This window comes from Sitodiplosis mosellana, unplaced genomic scaffold (assembly GCF_009176505.1).
Source record: "Sitodiplosis mosellana isolate CC-2019 unplaced genomic scaffold, AAFC_SMos_1.0 Smas_scaffold_6167, whole genome shotgun sequence".
NCBI classification, from domain to species: Eukaryota; Metazoa; Arthropoda; class Insecta; order Diptera; family Cecidomyiidae; genus Sitodiplosis; species Sitodiplosis mosellana.
The window spans coordinates 4,706,695-4,731,878 of NW_022601408.1; the positions used below are offsets into that span (position 1 = coordinate 4,706,695).

Sequence of the window (25,184 nt, forward strand, 5' to 3'; positions counted from 1 at the left end):
ATGTTCTACGTGTGAATTATTATTTCTTATTAAGAAATAATTAATATTATTACAGGTATATTTGTTAAATGTTTGATAAAATTATTTATTTTCATTAGATTATAAATACTCCTTAAAGTTTTTAAAATTTTTATCAAAACGTGCTTTTCTTCGATCTTGGGTTTATATACATTTCACGCGCTTGTTTTAATACCAACGAAGAAATACGAAGAGAAAAAAACGATTTAAACTCACAATTTTTTTTTTATTGAATGCAGTTTCTAGAATGCGTTCTTATTTTACCTGTGCGTTTACGTTATTCAACTTTTTTTTTTCTCATACTGCTTTGTCCAAAAAGCAATAATTTTTTTGTATTTGTTCTGAGTCTTATTATTCCCAATTATTTAAAATTAAATTTTACCTTAAAATATAGCCATAAGTTAGCCTATGTTTAACCACATAAGATTATCTTTATAACTGTAATAATTGTATGAAAATAATCAATATTGTTTAAATTAATAAGCTTTTTTCATATCAATTTTTGTTTTAAATTTATTTTGTATAAAGTATTCTTAACGCTCGATTTTTTTTTTCTTCTATTCATTGCAAAAGTGCCATTCATCATTTAGTCATTATTATATTCGCTCATTCTTTCCATCATTTACGGTTATAACATAATTTAGTTATTCATTTAGTCTAAATATCTAAATGGGTCAGTCACAAGCTCTCATTACAATTAATAATTTTAGTTCGTTTATTGAATAATTCAATTTTTGTTCTGTGTATCATTTATGTATTGTTCTTTCATCTGTTTTCATTTAAATTTAGCTTTATTTTAAACAATAATAATCACAAGTCTTTTGAAAAACCTCTCAATTGTAGCTTCAGTTTAATCTTAGAATCGGAACATTGTAGTCTGCTCTTTCTCTTTTACACCGGCAGGCACACAAACATACAACGAATTGTCGGGATATTTACGTACATTCAATTATTAATCCTTGATTTGATTCAATAACACTGGGTCGTTCACCGTTTGATTGTTGGTGTGTGTGATGCACGTAATGTCCGTTTGATTGTGCCTGTTGAACTGTAGGTGGTTGCTGAAGAGATTGGTTTTGAGACTGTTGCTGTGTTTGCTGCTATAAATAGTGACGAAAAAGAATTTTTTAGCAAGGACCAATTGATGATTCATTTAAGTAACAATAGTAAGCAGTTATTTAGATTTAAGATGAGGAAATATGCTTGCGGGACAACAAAGCTACATGATCCCTTTTTTTCAGTTTATGGTTCAAACGCCACCTAGCGTAATATACACACAATGTACGGCAATAACAGATAAATGTGTAGAGAACTAGGGTGATCCGTATCAACCATGAACTGAATAAAAATATATTGAATGAAGCAAACAATAGAATTTTACGAATGACCTACTTGGCTTTGTTGTTGTAAGAGATGGTTCTTTTGGGATTGGTGCATTGGTGGGTTCGATTGTAGTGAATGCGCATGAGAGTGAATATTTAATAAGCGCGACGGAGAATTGGGCATATGATGATGATCTACATTACGCATGTGAATCTGTTGGACCTCGTACATATCTTTCGCATCATTGTCGTGTTCTTTATCTGTATCAAAAATATCAGACAAATTTAATAGTATTTTATTGCAATAGGGAAAATATTGATTGCAACAGAAGCGAAAAGAATATTCAACTTACCCAAGCATTCGTTGGTGGCTGCTGCTGCAAGTGCTAATTCCTCTTCAATATTGTTCGGTTTACAGCTCGTCGTCTTCCAGTGTGTTCGAAGCCCTGATGCACTGATATATTTTTTGTCGCAACCTTGACACACATATGGTCTGTCGTTTGTATGCAACCGTTTGTGAAGTTTTAAATGCACAAATTGCGTGAATTTCTGCGGGCATAAGTCACAAGCATATGGCTTTTGACCACTATGCAGACGAAGATGTGTTTTGAGATTTGATGTAGATGAGAATCGTTTTTTACAGATATTGCATTGATGAGGTTTTTCGCCTGTGTGAACGAGATGATGCTTTTGCAGGTGGGCAAGTTGTGTAAATGATTTAGTACAGACGCCGCATTGGAAGGGCCGTTCACCAGAATGCGTACGTAAATGCACTTTTAAATTGGACAATTGTCCAAATGTTTTGCAACACACGTTGCACTCGTAATGCATTTTTCCATCTTTCTTCTTTAATGGATAAGGCAAACTACGATAGCCACGCGACGTACCGCCAGGGCTCAGTGGACTGCCACTTCTTGTGCATGATCCATCTGGACTAAGACTACACGGTGGCGATGCGCGCATCGGCGATAATCGTTGCAATGGTGTCAGTGGTGTCATAATCGGATGATTTAGGAGTTGACCTGTATACAATGAATAAATCAACCATCGATCTGAATGAAGTTTTTCATTGGTTGTGAAACTGATGGAGACTTTGAATGAGTGCACTTACCTTGTAATGAGAGCAAACTTCCCGATGGAGACAATGAATGATTGGAAATACGTTCGTAGTGACCGTTACTTAACGGCGGCGAATACGTAGAACTAGGTACATGTGAGATTACATTGTTTGCTGATGAAAGCATGTACGAAAATGGTGATGTTCGGTGTTGTTCATATGTCATCGAAGCTGGTGTACTAGTTTGACTTCCATAAGTTAACGATGGTATAATCGGAGGAGTTGGTGACCGCTCCTTTGGCGTGTCATTTGTTTCGATTGTCTCGGGGGTATTGATCGATTGACAATTTGGAGTATAATTTGAGCTCGAATCTGGACTACATGCGTTTCCATACCGGTGAGATTTTTTGTAGGAATATGCCATTTCTGTCGGAGAAGTCGGTGGCGGAGTCGCGTTAGGTTGTCGTGTTCCTAAATGCATAAAATTCAATAAATAATGTTTCTTCTTCTATTCGTCGATTATCTACATCTAATATTGTGTTAAAACATACCGGAAATTACACGATTGCCCGTTAAAATGGTCTCTAAAATACTAGAACTTGGAGGTGTGTAGCCCATAATTGGTGACGAAACAGTTTCTGAAGCCGTTGCTAAATAGTTCAGATATGAATATAGAGATTAGTTTTGAATTTTGGAACATTCTATAGCTACAACAATGAATAGCTTACCTTCATAATATGGTTTCGTTAAAGGAACAATTGTGTGTGCTGATGAGTTTTCTAATACAATCACCGTACTTGTAGCCGGTGTTATAACGCGACGCGGAGATGATGGTTCTTTGGACTGGAGAGGCATAAGTTCGTCGTCCGTACATGGTGAGTCCTTGCTAATTTGCTCCAATTTGATGGACTTCTTTTTGAATTCGTATTTCAATGGCATTTTCATTTTCACTTTGCGGTACTCATTTTTGTCCTCGGATTTGCACAGTACTGTTTCTTTTGGCTCAATCGCCTTTTTCGAGCAATCTAGTACATAATTGTTTTCATCTTCGCTATCGCTGTAATCTTCGGGTGGTGTTAAACCATCTTCGAAATGTTCATTGCTTTGATAACCTTCATCTGAGCGAACTGATCCATCGTTGGGTGTCAATTGATGTTCGTAATGCGTATCTTTGTGTGAGATTGGAGAATGTGCTTCTTTCTCTTTGCTGCCTTCACGAATTGGCGATTGATCACGTGACAGCACCTGAACCGGCAACATATTTCTGGCCTCTTGATTTTCGCGCGCTTCACGCAAATGCACCACAGTTTGATGTAACGGACGTCCATTTTTTAGCGTTAAATTTTGTTGCGATTGTTGAGACAAATTTACTTGAGATTGTAACTGTGGTTGAACTGTAGATTGCAATGGTGGCGATGGACTGGGTGATGTTTGTGGTGGCAAAGCAAAACCCATCACATATTTTACATGATTAAATGCAACTTCTGGAGCGACCGGTGATGTTTTTGGGGGAAACTTCTTCATTGCTTCTTCCTTGCAGATAGAATAAGTTGTGCGTTCTGGATCCACATCGTATCCCAGTCTTTTGGCGAAATCGCGACAATACCACACCATAAGCTCTTCATTTGGCATTATATCACGAATTGTGTAAAAATAAATGTTGTCCTGATGCTGGCATGCAACCAAATTCATGACTTGCAAACTGTAGGCGGACGCTACAAATCGCATCCAATTCGCCTGTCTTGTATCAGATCCATCGAGATAATAGTAATCGTCGTCCTTGAATATCTAATCACAATAGAGAAAAATAAAAATGTTTCAACGACATACATCTTCAGCCAAAGTATTTTTGTTGTTCAATTTGACGGTGTGGTGTGAAATGAATTATTGGTAAGCGACAAACAATAGAAATGAATTTATTTTTAGGGGAGGGCCAAAGCGACAGAAAATTGGGAAAAGCCCATATTTTACCTTAATGTTTCCGTATGTTACATGAGTAGTTCCCTGCACCTTCATTTCAGAAACATAGCAAGAGAAAAATCTCGTTAAATTTTGAATAAGGAAAATTTTTGCAATTACAATAGAGGGTTGGTTTGGACTAGTTTTGTTAGAGCATATATTAGTAGTAATGGCTATAATTAAACCAAAAAAAATGGACACGAAACAAAACCAAAAATGAACTTCCCAATTCAAACAAAAATGATTTATTTAAATATTTAAATTAGCTAATATAGAATACGAACCCGCCAAAAATATCTCCATGAACATTTATCACTTGGATAGTTTGGTGTTGGAATCCCTTCAAAGGGTCCGAATCGAGTTCCACGTGGAATGACGCCCGTACTCCACACACCTTCAGTCTGTTGGACGACAAATATCAAATGATTTATAAATGCACTGATACAATACAGCTTAATTATACCGGAATAGCCACTATCTCTCTCACTCTTGCATGAATTTCATCAGTAGCTACAACTGAATATGCGTATATACCTTTACACTCGGCGTAGATAGAACGAGCGATGGTTTCAATGTTAAGCTTCTTGGTAGAGTTTTTTCTGCTCGGCTAATGGTTCCACGTTCGCATGAAACATCGGGCACAATATAAACAGCCAATCTCTCAAAATCCTCCTCACGCATACGAGTGACATCATATTCCTGTTGACCTTCAGGTGTGATGCTTCGAGGCTGGCTATTAACCGCCATATTGGTCTGAACAGAAAAAAAATTAGACAAATAGATAAAAAAAACATTAATACGGCTTTCGATAAAATTAAAAACTCGTGATATTAAATAGATAAATGATTTAAGTCGTTCAGCAGATAAACCGCCAGTACTGAAGAAAAGCGATATCTCAAACACAATGGAACTATAATGTCACAAACAGTTGTTGTTCTTTCTTTCCCTTTGGCGTTTCTTCTTGTCCACTGGGACAGAGCGAGCTTAACTGCGTCATACCCAATGTACTGTGTGCCACAAAATAAAAACGAAATGTTCTAAACGATTTTTAATAAATCGAAAAAATAGCAATTTTCGACGTAAAGTAAAAAAATGTATTCAATTTTATCGATGAACTAACAAAATACAGAGAGCCAGCCGATAAATAAAAACTACTGTGTGCTCATCACATTGCAACTACATAAAAGACCGACAACTCCATGCGAATGGCTAGATGCAGTTGACTAACGTCTAAGTACGCTCACATTCTCAACCGTATTGCACACATTTTGCGCGCACATCTAAAATCTCCCTATACACATCCGTATATTCATTTTACAGAGTCATTTTAACACATTAAGCTTCCGCATTTGCGATACTCGCAGCGAATCTAGAATACAACTAGCGAACATATGCTTGTGTTGCAAATCAAATGTCGAATGAAAAGAAAATATGGGAAGAAACCAAATACTCTGAATTAAGAAAATGATCGAGAAAAATCAGTGACGTATACATTATATGGCGTTATGTTTCTAATCTCGAATAAGATTATTCTAAAAAAAAAACTGCATGCGACATTAACAATGGTTAATGAACATTTAACTGCGAATAGTTTCTATGCGGCAACTGCGTTCAATGGTTTCAATGGAAATTTAATGTCGAATTTCGTGTTGTCTAAATTTTTCTATTGTCTCTGTAGTGAACGTTACAAATACATTCAGCACTACATATCTAAAATAATGTGCGTTTGAAATAGCAATGTAAATAATTATGATAACTGAATTCCACCCTGATTATCACAATCACATATAGTACATAAAATTCAAATGCTATCAAATCAATAGCACAGATCCCCATGCAATTTATCGCTTATCACAAATATAGGAAGCAATGCACTATAATTTTATTCACATCTTCTATTTACAATTCCACGAATCTTGATATAAGATGACCTTAAAATGGGCAATCTATAATCACGGAAAAGTTTATTACTTAATTGAACTTCTATTCTATTCGTTCGATGATTTTCTATGTGTCGCTTGTAATCCACAGCGTCTGCCAACGGCGTATATATAAAATTTTAGTTTAGTATTTGTGTTGATTGGTTTTGTTTAGCCATTTCATGATTTGTCATGTGCATGTAAGTGGTAAGCCTTCTGATACGATTCTACTTGCATATTCTTACAAGTTTAACAAATTGTTGAAGGAATAATACGACGTAAAATGGAAATCAAATAGTGCATTAGTTTTCTTAATGAACTAGACAGTACCAGCACATAGATGTGTTGAAGTATGCGATCTTTTTCTAAATTTCTATCTCTATCTCTTTTGTACTCACTATAGCCACATAGCTGTGAGATTATATAACAGTGATGATGAATTTATTCATCATTTCCTGAATAGTTACACAATATTGGACCAAACAGTTATCCCAACAAGTTTATACGTTTAGTCCAGCTCAGGTTTACTATACATATGTTTAAATATTCTTTTTTTTTTAGTTTTTGTCATTATAAATATCAACCATTCTATCACTATCGCTATCACATTAGAGCAGTGCAACATTTCGTAAAACAAAATACTAATGCAAATATTGTTCACAATAAAATGTGTGTAAATGTACGGTTCGTCTCCAGCACACCTCAATTACAACTTCGATATAAATAATATCCGCCTAGTTCATGTGATGTTTTCATGTCAATACAACAATTTTATGCAATAAAACTGAATATATATAGCAAATAAAGAAACTACAATTTGATAATTTCCCGGAAGACTAACGATGACGAATCGCTGCAATTATACACAAACAAACAAGCTAGCGAAAAAAGCAAAACGCGGTTCCATTGAACCTTGCACTTGACATATAAATGTAGCAGTCGAAAATAAATAAGACGATTCAACTGAGTGCATACAAATGAATGAAGGAGTAATGAAATTGAATCTCTATAGTGTTATGCATAAATTAGAATATTTTTAGATGATCAATTAGCAGCTGTGCTTATGTGGCGATCCCAAAATAAATAAAAAAACACGAAATTGTTTCCCTTTGAAGGTGTACGAATTACAACTTTATGTGTTTTCTTGCCATTGTCACTTTTGCAATTCGAAACAAGTTCAGCCATTATATAATTTCATTTGTTTTTTTTTTCTAAGTATTGCAATGCGAGAAAATATGGTAAGGCGTCGAGCTATATAATCTGTCATTTGCCGACTGTTAAGTTCATTTCTGAGCCAAAGCACTAAACAAGTAAGCAATGTAAGTGCTTGTATAGCATTCACACACACACACACACACTCATTTCGACGTTGCAAACGACAATAAGCAAGCCGTTAACTGTGTGCATTTGAATTGCGCATATGTTTGCAGATGCAGCTAGTATTCGCTAGCGAACCTGCACACATAAGAAAGTGTTTGTATGTGCAATAGAGCTAGCTACTGTATAAATCATCATTTATATTAGTTCTGCTTATCGTTATCATTGACCATGAATTGTGTTGCGGTTTTCAAGGTAAAAGCTAGTATGCACGCGGTAGTCATTCTTTTCAATTTCGATGATTTTATTAGATGATTTGTGGGAATTAAGCAACACTCACTCATCAGAACGAATTATCTCACAATAAGATGTATCCGAATTGGCTACGAAACTTCCTCCCATTGAATGCTTCTGATCTCGTCCACGTTCAATAGAGAGAAATAAAGTGCGCAATCAAAATTTTAGCAAAGATTATCAAGGAAATAGGAAAAATATTAATAAGGGCAAATGCGCACCGAGCAAAGGGAGGAGAAGAAATAGAACATGAATGAACGAAAGAAAGATAGAGGGAGATATAAGTGGGCATTTGAATGATAATAGCAACGCGCATTATGACAGTTTTTTCTATTGCGAACGTATATTCGTGAGTATATGCATTCATGTAGTAAGCACAAGTGCATCTCTATTATTAGGTGCAAGGTTAAAGTCATGTGTGTGTTTACTCATCTGTACACAATTTCATTATTACGTGCTAATTTTTATTATGTGTTTGTTTTTTCGTTTTTTTTTTTTGCTATGTCGTTGTGGACTAAATTTTGCATAATTTAAGTCTCTAAGAAACGTAAAAAAATATTTTTTATTCATTTACCTTTGTTACTAAGCGAGTAAGAATTCATTCGTTTGAAACTTTACTAGAAACCCAGTGGGAAAAAAAAATAATAAACAATTTCCGATTGGCAGCTTAATATGTACGTTGTCATTTTCAGTACATACGTAATAAGAGCGTGCACTTGCGCTTGTTGTTATGTGAACTTTGTTCAAAATTGACTAATTGCGTCATATTAGTTAGGGTTTATTTTTTGAACAGAGCGTCCAAATCGGAACAAGTTTGTAATTCGTTACTGACTTCATTTTGTTTGTTCAGAAAATATTCAATTGAATGTAATAAAGTCGCAAACGAAACATTTGATTTTTTATTTCTCAAAGCGGGGGATGACGTTTTTCTACCCAAAAAAAATTCTTTAAAATGGTATCTATTCGATTGCAAATTTGATACATAATTTAGGTATTTGAACTTAGTTTCATGCTTTTCTCACTGGAAGCAAAATGAAAGCGAATTGAATCCATCATCAATACGAAAAGATTTAAATAATCAGATTGAAATAATTGCGAATTCATAAAAGACAAAATGGGTGAGACCATCGATTGGTTTTCGCTTGCGTTTACATTCACTCGTTTATTGCGCAGCAAAATATATTAGAAAAGTGATGAATACATGCGACAGCACGGTAAAGATAAATGCCAGTCTAAATGAGAATGAAAAATAAGAATGTCCACATACACTTGCAATGACAATGACAGTGACAGTGACAATTGCAATTGAAGTTTGGTATTTGGAAATTCGTTGTGTACACCACACCAAGAGTAATTACAGTTGTATGCTAGAGTTCTTCTTGAGAGAACTATAAATGATCGGGAATTACATACGTATCGTCACTATAGCTGTAGATGTTGATGCATTTGTTGTTGTTTTCTAATAGCCTTGAACGTGAATTGTGAAAAACAGCCATTGCTATTGAAACGTTGAATTCATATTTCATTTATCAAAACTATCAGTGAAGCCAACTAAATACACTGAAAGTGTTTTGTGAAAATGGGATGAAATCTAAGCTTCATTACAAATACAATCGAAACTAATGAAATTGTACGAAATTACAATCCATTTGGGTAAAGAGAAAAAAGAAAAAGGATATTCTTTGGTAACTAATTACACAATTTCATATTTTCCGAACGTCTCCCGGTTTGTTCAATTATTTAATTTACTGAATTATTTTTGACATGTGAATTCAGCTTTCAATGACGGAAATACCATCCAGTTTTTTTTTTATTGCATCATTCATTTAGCTTTGATATTGGTCAAGCTAACGATAGATGTGCATAATATAAGATGGAATGTGTAGGTGGTGTGGTAGGTAATAGCATTTCAAGGAGCAAAACTTCACTCACACTGGGAATCAACTAACAATGCATTGACGTATGACGTGATCGCTTGATATGAATATGAACATCAATTTGCTTTAGATTTCATATATGAAAATATATATATTTCCAACTTACAAGTTTTTTTCGTCTATGTTACTGATGTGAATTTTTCTTCACCTTCACTATCGTTTTGAAGGATTGGTTATAAATCTTTATATACACACGAAGAGTGTGTTTTATGATCGTTGATTCTGACAATTTCGTTTGTGCTGCCGCACTAAACTCTTCGCCCATATAAATTTTAAGAATAAAATCACTTGTCAACCCTGTGACATCGGATGTATTCTAGAAAACATTTTGGCACGGCGAAATCCACGAAAACATGAAAAACAAACCAAAAATGTATTTTTTTTTTTTAAATAATCTGTGCGTAAAAATGATATTGTATTTAACTGTAATTCTTATTTTGCAATATGCACTCATCAAAATAACTTAAATGTGGAATCTTCAAAATTTTCCGGGTTTTCCTTATTGTTTTAGCACAAACACACAAACAAACGCGCGCGCTCAAATACTCAATTTCTGGAGAAATGATATTTATTATTGTGTCCTTTTGAACGGTAAATTGGTTGGATCAACAAGAAATTGGAAAATAGGCGTATTTAAAACTCGATTTTCGTTTTCCGGTGTATGCACGGACCTAGCTATTTTACTTTTATATTAACACGAAACGAAACGATAGATGCAAAAATCATCGACAGCAAACAGTGTGCAGGAAGTCAGAATAAAAATATCATACAACCAAATTAAAATCATTAGAACGAAAAGTAAAATAACATTTGCGAAAGAAAAAAAAAACAACAACGACAAACAAATCAAACGACAAAATGTACTTCCAAGTTCGAGGCTGTTTATAAAAACATTTTATTCAAGATTACATACTATTTGAAGTGCACGCTTTTCTTTAATACACATGCACTTGCACATGGCAGAAAAGTGAATGTATTCGTTGTACATGTTTCGGTTTTTTGTCTCAGTATTTCGTTCGATGTGCCTAAATACACAAATCATCATTTGAAAGAACATACAATGTAGTATAAATAGACGCATACACATGAATCGATTCATTAAATTCAAGTGCGATGCATTTTCAAGCAAAAGCCGTACACATAGAATGGAAGATGTACAACAATCGTTGCATACACATATTTTTACGGTGTAAGTGCATGAGACGTTCGGTGGTTGAGAACGAACTTTATTTGTTTTAACTAAATCATTGGCAATCGTTTATACGATGCATCGTTTATAAATATGCATGTATATGGCTATACGAATTAATTTTATTTTCCACCGATGCACTGTATTTATACATGCAGCGACGTACAAACGATGATATGGACGCAATTCCGCAGTAGTTTCAGTGCACACACAACCGGCATTAAAAAGCAAGAGAGATACAGGGATATATTTTTTAGTGACAAACAGAGCTTTGAAAGCGAATCCAATGTTGTCGGAATGAATTGTTTTTCTCAGAGATGAAAAATTATATCACAAATCTAAGTATGTTGCAATCAAAATTGAGTGGGAATGAAACTTAAAGTTTGTATTTTTGTTGTTGTTGTTTCACAATTGAAAAAAGCTACACAAATTTTGTTCAATAAAACTTCATTTATTTTTCCTCCTCCTCCACTAAAGCTGTGAAACTACTCAAATGATCCAAATATATTCATACCAATTGAAATTATTCGATCTTATTGGATTGAATGAAATATAATTTAAAATTGTCATAATTTTTACATAATAATCTTATTCTAAAATATTGATACCTCTTGATGTCAAAGTAATCCTTTGTCCCCTCCATATTCAATCTGATTCATACCAACAATTACACACTTTCGCACTGCACAATACATTTGCGATTAATTTTTATGAATGAGATATATTTTGATTTGTGATTTTTTATTTTTTTTTTTTTTTTTTCACAAAAAGACTGACAACTTATTGATTGGGAATATTTGCGAATTAGAAAAAAAAAACAAATATTGTCAGTGTATTGTTTTGTTTTGCTTTGACACAATCACTGTGCCAAGTATAAAATGTAACTAATTTAATCTCGAATTTAGGAAAAAATGTTTATTTCAAACCGTTTTATTGGAATTTCAGTGATTCCAGATTCAGTTTTTTATGTTTATCGTTCAATTTTAATACATTTCAATCACTCTTTTTAATCAAGGTTTTTTTTTACTCCCGATAGAACCGTACATACATTGAACTGCATTCAATTTTTAATGTTTTCAATCTTTGTCCCGACCTAGCTCAATACCGTTCAAATTTTTATTTCTGTATGGCACAATGAATTCGTTGTTACCGTAGTCTAGCCAAAAATGCTCATTGCATATGTATTGTTGCACAGTTGGATTCGCACATAATAGTGAGAGATGTATGTGTGTCGTAGCTCTGCCAACGCTTGTGAATGTATTTTACATTCAAGCTATTTACTGCACGGGGTAAATACAACAACAACCACCGATCCTGATTTCGGTTCGGATTCGCTAAGTGTGTGTATATATAGTAAATAAACCACATACGCTTACGAACGAATAAGAAGAGTCGAGTAAAAGCAGAAAATAAAAATAGTGGTTGCTGAAAACATCCTAGAATATGCAATGATTCATATTCGCTTTTCTTTCCGACTTCAACTTCGCTTTTGTGCTTTATTGGCCTTAAATCCATCATTTTAACGGGAGTTTTTCTTCCTCCTCTTCTTCTTATTCTTCAAATTTCATTTAACGTGAGGAACAATTACACTTAATTATATTGGCAATTATGTATTATATGCAAAAAAATGCGGCCAATTAACTCAAAAAATTAGATTTCCGAGGGCATGGCTGTACTAACAACAAACTGTACAGCAAACTTGCAATATTTTTCTGTCGCATGTATGTGAACGATACTGAGTGTGTCTATTTGGTTGCATAGTAAACGTAACAGGATGAAGAAGATGAGAGGACCGGTGGTTGGAAAATGCATTCGCAAAACAACTTATTGTAGCATATGCGGCAATGGATGTGAATTCGTTGCATTGCGCAGTACACTTTTTAAACAAAAACATTCGCTTATTTTCGTTTATACTATTAGTGAATGGTACAGCTAAATGCATTTTCATTCGTGCTCTATACTGAATAAGTTTTATAAATTATATGATGACTAAACGACAAAATTCGGGTGCAATGTGATCATGTCATCAGTGGTGTCCTATCAAAAGATGCTTGTGTGGGTTATGAAGAAATGCTGAAATCAAAGGAAAAAAAAAATATGAAACTGCGGTTGAATATGTGTGTACAACGCTCATTCTTTTTTCTCGTTGGTATCGATTTGAACTGTCGTCAGAATATCCTCAATCGAAGGGCAGCTACGCTAACGCTGACAAACACTTGCACTGCGATGGAACTCATACGCATATATGTATTGGTTCATGTAGTGAAAATGATAGCCGAGCATATATATTGAATGAAGAACTATGTAATGGAGACGCCTGGTAATGAAAGTGATTCTCGGTTGAGGTCGTTGCACTTTAAACTGTGAGTGGTTCTCGTTGATACTTCATTCTATGTCAAATGCATGTGCACGAGTATACAATCCATAGTACCGATGCTGCTGCACTACATGATTGTAAGCATTTATGTTTGTGTGCAGCATACTGTACACCTATGTATGCGTTTTCATGCTTTCATTTGCCGTATATTCTTTTTAGTCGAACTTGGGCCGAGACTTCGTTCTAATACCCACGTTCGTTCGTTTTTGTCAGCGAAGGGCCAATATGTGGATATACCGGGAGCGTATTTAATGCCAACGAATACGTAATGCACCGTCGATTTTTTTCTTCTTTGATTCTTGAAATGTAGCAGCAATACAACAGCATAGTCGCCAAGTTTATGCGCATTTGTTATTATGCAAGAAACCGAGCACTGACTTCGAATACTTAAGCAATGTACCAACATACAACCACATAGCGGATAGACTGCACCTATACAAATGGAACCAACTATTACGCTGGAAGGATGGAAGAGCATTATCAATCGATTATATGGACTGTTCAGGATACGCTTTACATTCGATACTGAGAATAAGAAAATTGAGAATGAAAACAACAACATACGCAATGCGCGATGAAAGAAGCACGGCATCAAGAAGATATATAATGCTACAATTACAATCAAACGATACAGATTTGTTGTAGGTCTTTATTTTTGCATTTTTGTGAATGCCGTGCACAGAATCATTGGCAAAAAAAATTTTTACATATATTTCTAGTGATTGTAAACGGGCCTAAGGTTTAATGAACTTATACATTTGATAGTTCACAATTTTCTGTGTGCAGTAGTTTTGATCTGTTATCCTTGTAAAATTGAAAATAAAATATATGACTTTCGTTATTAAACGAATATTCACCTCATATCTAAGCCTAGTTTAAAAAAACATTGGTTTGAAAAATGGCACAAGACTCAGCGATACGGTTTCATTAGCTTTGCATAGTTGAAATTGTATGGAATGTGATGCAAAGTATCAACGACCGCAGATTTCTATTCCCTTTCATTGAGAAATTCATTTTCATTTTCTTCTGACACCAGATTCTGAAATTGTGGTGTATTTTATACATGCGCCTGCTTGCACATGCACACAAATACACGCGACTGCCAATATAGATTTTTTCCACATCTAAGCACATAAGGAAGATAAACCGAGTGTTGTTGTTTTCCATTCAAAACCAGTACCAAAATGCTTGAAATCACGAATACTATTACACCGGCAACAATGCTGATGGGACTCGAAATGTGCTGCATTGATGGTGAAATTTGAGGAAAAATTATTGAAGTATATTACGAATGGGTTGGGGGTTATTGTGTTTACACTATATGATTCTGTAATGTGTGCGCTATATATTATACGAAATGATATTATCGCTATGTATGTTGGAGGGCATGAACCCAAAATGTGTTTAAAAACAACGTCACCATGACCACAGACAAGCCAAAACGTCGTATATATGCGTAACACGCCCAAAAGAAACGAAATTTTCCTCTTCTGAAAATTTCATAAAACAAGAGAAGAAAAAGATCGTAAGGAAATTTGTTTATCTGGGAATGACTGTCAAAAAGCAGAAATGTCGAAACGTAACAGAAATTACCGTTATACATGTATGTGTCGTATGGTTTCAAATTGATTTATATCGATTCATTGAGTCGATATGTAAATATATTGGAAAGATTCTGTTTTTGTTTTTAAATACGAATGAAGCTAAAAAGTGGACAAAAAGAATTGAATACGAATATTCGTTTAGTGTATCCATTGAATTACTGAAATACGCACAATTATTTTCTTGTCTGCTAAAAAATGCTCTTTGGAATAGTACCTGAGGTTTTTTTTTGAAGAAAAGTTTCAAACATTTATACTTTCATTGAATGTTATTGTTGGCTGAGTCTGATGACAGAATATAACTGCATATGAAATCAATGTCAAATGCATATTGCATTTTAAGTAATGGGTGTATTAGATTAACGGTGAAGGCTTTGTTTGTCAAAGCAAATACAAACGTTGCAATGCTTTGACAGCAAGTAGAACAATTCTTGACTGCAGATCAAAACATTTTGCATTGCAAATCAATGAATCAATAAATATAATTGTATTCACATCGATCCTCGAAAAATCAAATTTCTTCAAATCTCTTTTGCGATGCTTTATTCCTCACTTGTTTCAATATTCCATGAATGGTGCAAATGATTGAAATTAGTTTATAAAATTCGAGAATTCTGTGTTTTGTGTCCCAGAGCGTGTCCGTGAGAATTGGATTCGAATGTATGTGTTTTCGAATTTTTCTCGCATAACTTTTTAAATGGTAGATGTACTATTGCGGCAGCTGAACTTGTTGTTCTGAGCATACCAAAAGTCGAAATCAAAACATAGGAAATATTACAAATGCATGTTCCAAAAGTTGTGCACATCAATTTTTGCGCTGAACTCACTGTCTATATGTGTACAAAGTGTTTTTCGTGCTTACAACATGCACACATCAAAAACATCCTCACAAAGAAAGAGATACAAAACGAAAAAAAAACATGCATATTATTTAAAATGCGCATTCGTGTTCTTTTTCTCTCTATCTTTCATTTTCACTGGAATACATATGTTTGGATATTTTGGTTTGCTACAGCGTCGTTTTTGCTGGTTAGCCGTACTGGTGCTGGTTCTGGTGAGAGTATGGTAAGATTCGCACTGCATTTGTACACACTAGTATATTGGGTTGATATGTAGCGTTTATATTATGTGCGTGTATATGTGAGTGTTAGTGTATGAGTATGTGAGAGTGTGTGTATCTGTGTGTATCAGTGTGCAAATGGCATAGCGTTTGATGGGGATGTATGTATGCGATTTAAATGAAGCACCAATCCATAACATCGTTTGAGTAGGTCGGTCGTTCACCTTCGAGCAATACTATTCTATACACACAAAATTAAAATCGAATGGTGTATACACACAGTGTGTGACGACCTGCCTCTGCGTACTTTATGCACCGTGCAATAACAACACATATTAGCGCTCTATGTTCTGAACTGCCACTTTTTTGCCCCTGTCAACAGGCAAACAGTCGAAGAATCGCACGCGCACGGCCAATGTCCAATTCCATATCATTTCCGGAATCTCGACAATGTGTGTAAACATTTCACACATTTTTTTGTCGGTGCGTGAGTTCATGAAATCAAAAGCATCGCAGAAAAAACCGTCATAAATTTTTTTTTATTTGAGTAAATATAGACAGATCGTAGTTTTGGCTTTATTTTCGATTCTCTTGTAACTATGAAACTTGTGATGCCTTTGATAAATTTTTAATTCAACATATTGAAATGAATAAAAGAAAATGTTGAACACTGATATATTTTTGCAAATGCGAAATGCTTTAAATGACCATCTAAACTGAGTACTCGCATCCTCGTTTTTTTAAAAAATATTTTGAGAATTTTATGAATCCAATGGCATAATCTTGTAAGATCTAACGGACTGGAATCATTTCGGAGGAATTTTCGAAATTTTTAAAAATTTACCCAAAAATTTATGCTAGATTAACCGTTAGATTCAATCTATAGAATCATTTACAAAGCGAACACAAATCTCAATCAATTTACACGATTTGCTTTCATTTTTGTTCACAAATAATATTAGATCGTGTTACAATTTTCATCAAATTTGTTTAATATCAAAAAAGTAATTAATCTCTTTTTCCATTTTTTCGTCGTTATTGCGATTGAGCTTTGTGAAAAAACGTTATCATCAATTTTATATAATCTCATTCTTATTTCAGAGATCAAACACAATCTTAAAACATTTCTACGGAGAGCCGTCAGAAGTATTGAATTCCAAAAAAAATGTTGAAAAAAATATCATTGCTTAAAGGTTGATGTTGTCCACATTTTCACTTCAATGAGAATATTTACGAGAGAAACAGTACAGGTAGAAACGGTTGGAAAGGCCTTTAGAGAATTTGGCAATGGGCCATTTTGGCTGGTTGACTACCTGGTGTTTTCCTCATAATTCTATAAAAATATACATATATTGGGGAAGGAAAACTATTAAAAGTAAAATAAAAGCACACACCATACTATATGGTGTTTAAATCTAGAACAAATCACCAAAAGACTAATTGGCCATGTCCAATTCATTGAAGGCAGAATTCATTTCAAATTATTTCATCGTTTATTGTTTTCATCCAAATATTGATCTAAATAAAATGAATAAAACCACATCTAGAACATTCAATCCATTACATTTTTTGCTTGTACTACATATACATAGATAGATATTGAGATATCCTCTTCATAAAAGAAATCATAGGCCTTTTCAAATAACAAATGTTTCAGCGTTAGGTGCTCATACGTTATACAGACGAAATCATGCCGTTTTCATTTCATACGGAAATGGACATCTCTATCGAGCTTTGTTGATTTGATTACTATTAACGTTTCATGACTAATCAAACAAGAAATCATCAATATGAGCTAGAATATACCCAAATAAAAATCCGCACCAAAAATATGCTCTAAAATGGTATGGCTTACACTAATTTCACATTAAATTTGAGTTCATGTTTTGGTGTCAGACAAGTATCACACCAAATACTCCACACAAAATCAGCACATTCAGAGTACATCTTGATGCCTCATCGGAAGAAAAAGAATACTAATCTATAAGGCATAAGAGGCATATGGAATAACTAAACGATGTCAAAACGGATGTCAAAATGAGTACAGTCATAAACGATTAATCCTTTTTAGCATGCTCATGCTCATTGTCCTTTTTTCCTCGTATACTGTTCAAAATCCATATTGTGTATGAAATGTTCCGACCGCTTTGAAATATTCTTATTGTGTCTATTTTCTAGCATTCTTCAAAATTGCCGTAAAATGCCACTTGGCAGTTTGTTTGTTTTCTCGAAAATTTTAGGAAATATGTGCCCTTTAACTCACATAATACACACACTCAATTTACCCAACAACTATGGAATATTTTGTTCCTATACGGAACAAACATAGAACACTCTGTATCAGAGTAAACGTGTGTGCGTTCACTCCAGTGCTAGTGACTCAGTAGTGGAGTAAAAACAATACGCACAGAGAAAACATAACCTCTAAATCTCATCGCAAACCGGGATAAACCATATATTTAATGTTGCTGACTTCTACTTTTGCGATGAATTCTATCGCATTTGTATATGCCAACACCATTAAATGTATTGTTTATCCCGGTTTGCGATGACATTTAGTCATTTGTCATAAATAGCATGTTGCAATTTACTTCTGAAATTTACCTCACTATTAGTTCAAATGAAAGCCGTCATGTAATCATACGAGTAGCGCTCAAATCGTTCTGAAGAATTTCCATATAAAATGACAGTGAGGCACTTTTAAAACCCGTATTCAGATGACGTTTCGTTTAACTTTACATATTTCGTTTAAAATGTCATAACAAATTAAACGAAATATGTAAAATAAAACGAGACTCCATCCAAATATGGGGTTTAGATGAGTTATCTAAAATGAATATAATTTTTAGTGTGTATATGTCTTATTTTTAAAATCCTGAAATGCTATAGAATCACACGAAATAGTCGAGGTATTCGCTTCAAAATGTTTACAGTTGTAATCATATAAGTGAGATTACGTAGTACCCAGGTAATGTGATTTATACTACATGCAAAGATGATTTTAAGACTTTCAAAAAATGTACACATACAGATACATTTGTGGGAACGACAATTTTCCGAACGAAAAAAAAATCATTTTTTCATGAAATTCAACGTCATCAATGACAACAATTTTCGGTTTCGTCATCAGAATGACCGAATACTGAACTCAAACGTCATCACACTGGTCATCATAACATCTGGTTACAGTTCACATATTTTCGTGCATTTATTCATACTAGGGTCGCCAAGTGGCCGATGAATCGGCCAATAATAAACACTTCTTTCTTTTTGAATTGATGGAATGGTTGAAAATTTGAATGGCACGTGTTATTGATTCCGTGAGTGAATTTTTTGTTTTGAAAATAGCAGATTTTCTCTGAGTTTGTTATTCAATTTGTGAGAAATTAATAAAGATGGTTTTAAAACGTGGAGCGAGTGGAGGTTCTATGGGTTCTATTTCGCTTCTTCATTTTTACAACACATTGTCTGCATATATGTGAATTAGGAATTTTTAAATTTGTCTAAATTTTTTAAAACCAACTTAATTAATTTCTTCAAACTTGACATATGTGAATTCTGAATGGCATTCTGCACATCTACTGTTCACGACCTTTCAAATGGTACCAGTGGTATCAAAATAAGTTGGGTATAAAATGGTTAAAATGGTACCAAAACTTTTTGGGCTAGCGCATTAATATATAGATGAGATAAAATTGATTGGATCGAATACCAGAAAAAAAAACAAGACAACATAACCACAAGCAATGTCATTGACATTGGAAACAACATTTAAAAAATGTTGAAATTCAAAACAAGTTTCTTTCTCTCTAATTCATGTTTTTTTCTTCATAGAATAAATATTCGCACATAGATTGAATCATTCGATCAATTTTATTCTGGTGCCGCACATAGATTGTAGATGCTTTTAGTTTCTAGTTGAATTATTTCTGATACGTCAACTAGTTTCTCAGGTGGTTTGGTATATATTGTGATTTACGATTGGATTCAACATTATTTGAGCGTAATATTGTAATTACGTACAAAACTGTACACAGAAAGGTCCGCTAATATGAGTGCATTTAGTATTATGCGCTGTACATTTGTCATTAATTTCCAATTTCGCACGAACAAATCTTCGTTTTGTTTTGTTACATCAAGTTTTGATGTGAATGGATGCGTTCAATATTATGTGATCTGATGTTACTGTGCTCGGTAATACAATACTAGCGATTGTTGGTGCACATGCCACGAGTAGTTACAGTTCAAGGTGAGCGGGTGGGCGAACATTTGATTTTTTTGTCTCATTTTTGCTTCAATAGCACTACGAATTGTATACGATCTGGTAGAAATGTAAGATGTGTATCAAATCTGTGGTAATAGAAAATAAGAGTTCAAATGGTTTAAGTAAAACTAGTGTACGCTGCATGGCCTTGAATACTTGCTATCTACTCTTTTTGGGCATTTCGATTTATTTTACCAAATCTCTTATTTGTCTCTTCGTAAAGTGTAATTGTGATCGAGCAGCAAGTGGGCGATGTCGTTTTCGAACGAATATTCTTCTTCGTTCATCAAATGCTGTACATGTTGACGATTTTGTGCAAATAAAAATGTCTAAAACATTTGCCAAAAATAAAATGTGTTAAGTCACGACCGGCCGGCAATAGTGTCGATAATGTATATGAAAATACATACTTATACTTGTGAGTCCAGCGAAATTTAGCACGTCCAAATTTGGCATTTATTTCGTTACCTTTTGTTATTGTTCTTACATTTTTGTGTTTGGGTTTGGGTTTTGGAAAGACGCATTTCTTGATCACATTACGGCCTGAATCGTAGTTATTGAAAGAAGTTGGTGCCCATATAATGCATATCCTCATCATATTCCAAATGAATTCAATTCGCACGTTCATTGAATACATTCTATGAAGTTGATGTGAATTGTTTTTTTTTTCGTTTCAAATAATCTATAATTTATTACTCTAACGTTTAGATTCGGTTTTATTCATATACATGCTTGGGACCGATTTGAAAGTTCGTCGCTCTTTGGCGATTTAGCTCCATCACTTCATCTAACACCGAAACGAGGTTCTAACTTAAGTTGGATCGTTGTTATCTGTTGTTTATCTTCGTATTCGTGAGTATTTCCTATACTTGACCACGTACATCGAGCGCAAATGATCATGGGGAAGCAGCGACAAAAACTACAACCACAACAATACACCGAATACAACAGCAAAAAGAAGAACAAAAAAGACAGAATGAATTATCTAGATTTATATAGCGAATAATTAATTTATTTCGAGAGGTTGTAGTGAAAAATGCCACACCAACCAATACAAATACAAAAAAAAAACATACAATATATGATTCTCTCCTCTACCATTTGAAGTAGAAGTACATTTTTCGAATTGTCGGTCTTGATCGTATGCCTTAGGTAGTATGAGGCACTTTAAATAAGAGGGGGAAGAAACAACAGAATAACGATAAAACTATTGGAACTTCTTGACATATTAGATGTCAATGACTTTCATGTTTTCTTGTTTTCGGTTTCGCTTTTTTTTCTCTCTAATTCTCTCGTTCCTTTCAACCAAATATTTCGGGTCGAATCTCTATGGCTCCAAAACAGAATGTCATAAAAATTATACAGACAAAAATTTGAACAGGGCATATTCGCTTTGGATACGCAGAGATGGGCAAATTCGGAATTGCATAAATCGCTTCAGAATACTTAATTTTATTTCGTTAATTCAGAAAATGTATAGCTGAATATAATAGAAGAGAGAGAGAGAGATGAGTGAAAAGAAGAGAAGAGAAGGGAAAAGGATCAGTGAACACCGATGGAATTCAGTTTGCGGTCATTCAGAGTTCATTTGACAAATTAATTTTAGTATTAGTTTTGAATAGAATACGAATGAACATCCCGAGTTCAATGATCAAAGAATTATGCATATTCATAGACGTACAACTTAAATAAAAATTTAAGTGTTAGTCATATCTATGTCTAACGTAACTGCTTCTTTGCACAACTTGTTTGAATTCGTACGAAGTGGTTTTTCAATTGACCAAACCAAAAATTGGTTCATATCGATAGAAATCTTGAACGTTCTTTATTATTTTCCCCTGCACAATTCCAATTGAGATTGAATCAATTCATTTCGCTGATATTTATATAGTGAAGACAGCTTCCTGCATGAATTGTACTTATGATTCTGGACGAATGCAATTTCAATTGATGTGAAACTCGTCGATTCGTTTTGAGATATCTAATTGCGTACTTCCACTTCACTGTTCATTCATTCTGCATTGCTAGATTCGGGAAAATTGTGTCGCCGATATCAATTCAACCATGGACTGCTAGTGTAAAGTCACATAATACTAAACGCATCCATTCTTAATAGGAAAACAATGAAAAATTAATGGGTGCATTCAATATTATGCAGCATTTACGTGCATTTACGTTCGACACTAGCAATCGTTGAATTCAACCCTCTCGTACATACAATTACCTTTAGATGGACATCATTTGAACGTTTGCTAACGTAAACTTTACGTCAGATCACATTGCTTCAGAGGGAATTTCAATTCGTCAAAATGTCCGCTATAATTTTGCCTTTTGCACTATAATTTTTCACACTAAAAGAAATTAGGTTGGTGCAATTGCAGATGACGTTTGGAATATGTCAAAAATCAACTTTTTTATATGCCGTTATATCCGCCAGTTTAAAACCAAAATAGTTAGATAAATCGCAACCGACATAGAAAAAAAAATTTCTTATTTATTTTTCCAAACGTCATCTGCAATTGTGCCAACCTAATTTCTCAGTGCATGAAGCGGTTATTGAGTTATAATTATTCGATATTTTTATCGAATAAATCCAATTCAAATAGATAATTTTAACGCAAACCATTCCCTGTCGTCATCATTCGATTCGGCTAGTATGAGCGATGATAGGAACATGCAAGAATATTTAAAATACGTATAGAAAAAAAAAATTATAGCTGAGCAATCTTAGCTTGCTAATGATGGAACAAAAAACGAAGCAATACACTTAAAACGGATATAAAGCTGAGGTGAGTAATAAACAAAAATGGGCGCTACAAGAAGAACATATTCTCTTGAGATGAGTAGACAAACGCGCTAAAAAGTTTCAACTTTTTTATGCAATCGGTTGTAAACATGTTTTCCGTTTCTTTCAATATTCAAATTCATTAATAGTAATGACCATTTGAAACAAAGTGGAAACATTTAAAATAAACAACAAGTGCGCTGTAAATCATTATAAAAGAATTCTAAAATTTATCCGACCGACGATGGCTGAGTCTAATTACGCGAAAATAGCGCCATAGAGATTTACATTGTAAATGGTAGCGACGAAAGATCACACTAATAAAATGTACAACACAAATACTATTGACAAACAGTGTGTGTGTGTGTGTGTGTGTGTGTGTGTGTGTGTGAATAGTTACATATAATGATGATAAGCTTTGCAGCTTAAAACTCAAGTATTACACCGTTTGATATGATGATTTAAATTAATCACCATTGTTTGTTTTATCGGTGTTCGTTTATCGTAACGGATACTATTTACAGAAACCATATTTGATGGCAGTTTTCTATTTTACATGCTAACTTTTAACTATAGTTATATATAGGCTATCTTTTACTAGTGATTACGATCATTTGACAATGCAGTCAACTCAGTTATTGTCAACACAAATTCACTTACCAGGATGATTTGATGACTCAGCAGAAAAATGAAGAGATGAAGTTTTGATTCTTATCGATTCCGTATAAAATAAATGATTTAATCCAATAATTTCCTTTGCTTAGATCTCGGATGAAATCATCGTAAGTTTTAATGTTTGTGGTATGAAAATGTTTTTAAATTGCTTCCATTCATAAAATTTTTTATTCAAAAAGCATGAATATTTCATCACTTTCAGTCAAAGCAGCAGTCAAATTGTGAATCACAAATACATATCAACAGAAATAAATCACAATCAAACAATTTTTTGTATTGTTCCGTGATTTATATATTTGAAGTTCGTCTTTTTTTCTTTTTTGGTTGGTTAGCTGGTTGGCAAAACAGTCTTATTGGTTTACTTTCATTCTTTCTTTTTTTTTTTTCAAATTATAGTGTCAATGCTATTTAATTTTATTGTTTGAATTTCGTAAGTTACTACTAGATTGGTTCTCATTTACTCTGTTATTTTTTTCATGTTCGATTCACTGTCAAAAGATATTCCGAATGGATGAATCAAAACCGGCTCGTCGTTCGTTTCTTTTGCCAAAGTTATTACACTTGTTCACGAGTATATGCACCATCACTGCACGCGCACAACAATTTAAAGCAATTCTTACGGTGCAAGCGAAATTTAAAACTAAATTTCATCGCATCAAGAAGCAACCGAGAATCGAATCGATTAAGTGAGTATTTTTTTTCTGTATCTTACTTGTTTTTGCGTTGCATTCATTTTTTCATTTTCGTTTCAATTCACATTTGAAGTTCTTTCTTTTTGTAATGTTCTTTTCTGTTGTGTATTATGTAACATCAGTTTGTGATGGAATGAACCGTAAAGGTCCTTAAAGTCTTTCACTTGGTAGATTATGTGTTGAGTCACGACACAAGATTTATGCCATAAATTTACAGTGATTAGGAACGTTTCTTTCGCAGATCAGTCGGTAGCACAATTGTTTTTGTAATTGTATTTATTTGCTTTAATTAACACGTCTTTAACTTTGCTTGCCAATAAAATTTCTAAAGTTGTTATTATACTTTGTTTTTGTTTGCTTTCTCTCTCTCTCTCTCTCTCTCTATCTCTCCCTCTAGTAATCACTAGCACTTGAACACAACATGTGACCCAAAACTGAGAATGGTTTTGCTCTGATAAAATGAGATAATTCGTTGGTTTTCTTTTGATGATCGATGACAGTCCTATGGTGTTTTACAACTAAATTAATGCTGAATATGTAGACGATCAAAAACAATTGTTTGTCGAATACTTGAATCTAAGAATATAAAAGTTAAAGAACGTTTAAAGTGTTCTTTATATCGAAACAAACCCGAATCGTACGTCTGTTTCTGATGTTGTCTTTCGGAAAACTGATTTACCATCGGAGAGCAACATTAGATATTTGGTATACTCGCTCG

At 33.9% G+C, this 25,184-nt stretch overlaps 1 protein-coding gene across 11 annotated transcripts; it reads right to left on the reverse strand.

Annotated features, from left to right (window-relative positions):
- Nucleotides 1-223: 223 nt before the first annotated feature.
- LOC129575717 (uncharacterized) lies at nucleotides 224-25,184 on the reverse strand. Of its 11 annotated transcripts, none has more exons than XM_055459661.1 (10): nucleotides 23,760-25,184; nucleotides 4,891-5,109; nucleotides 4,641-4,757; nucleotides 4,369-4,407; nucleotides 3,126-4,185; nucleotides 2,949-3,047; nucleotides 2,452-2,868; nucleotides 1,694-2,362; nucleotides 1,411-1,601; nucleotides 224-1,118 (listed from the first exon to the last, which is right to left on the reverse strand). In XM_055459661.1, the coding sequence occupies exons 2-10, from the start codon at nucleotides 5,101-5,103 to the stop codon at nucleotides 954-956; spliced, it is 2,970 nt and encodes a 989-aa protein (XP_055315636.1). In that variant the 5' UTR covers nucleotides 5,104-5,109; nucleotides 23,760-25,184; the 3' UTR covers nucleotides 224-953. The 11 variants fall into 11 exon arrangements, with proteins under 11 accessions (XP_055315636.1, XP_055315634.1, XP_055315633.1 ...); XM_055459659.1 differs by lacking the exon at nucleotides 23,760-25,184 and adding an exon at nucleotides 12,057-12,085 and having other exon boundaries at nucleotides 224-1,115; XM_055459658.1 differs by lacking the exon at nucleotides 23,760-25,184 and adding an exon at nucleotides 12,057-12,085.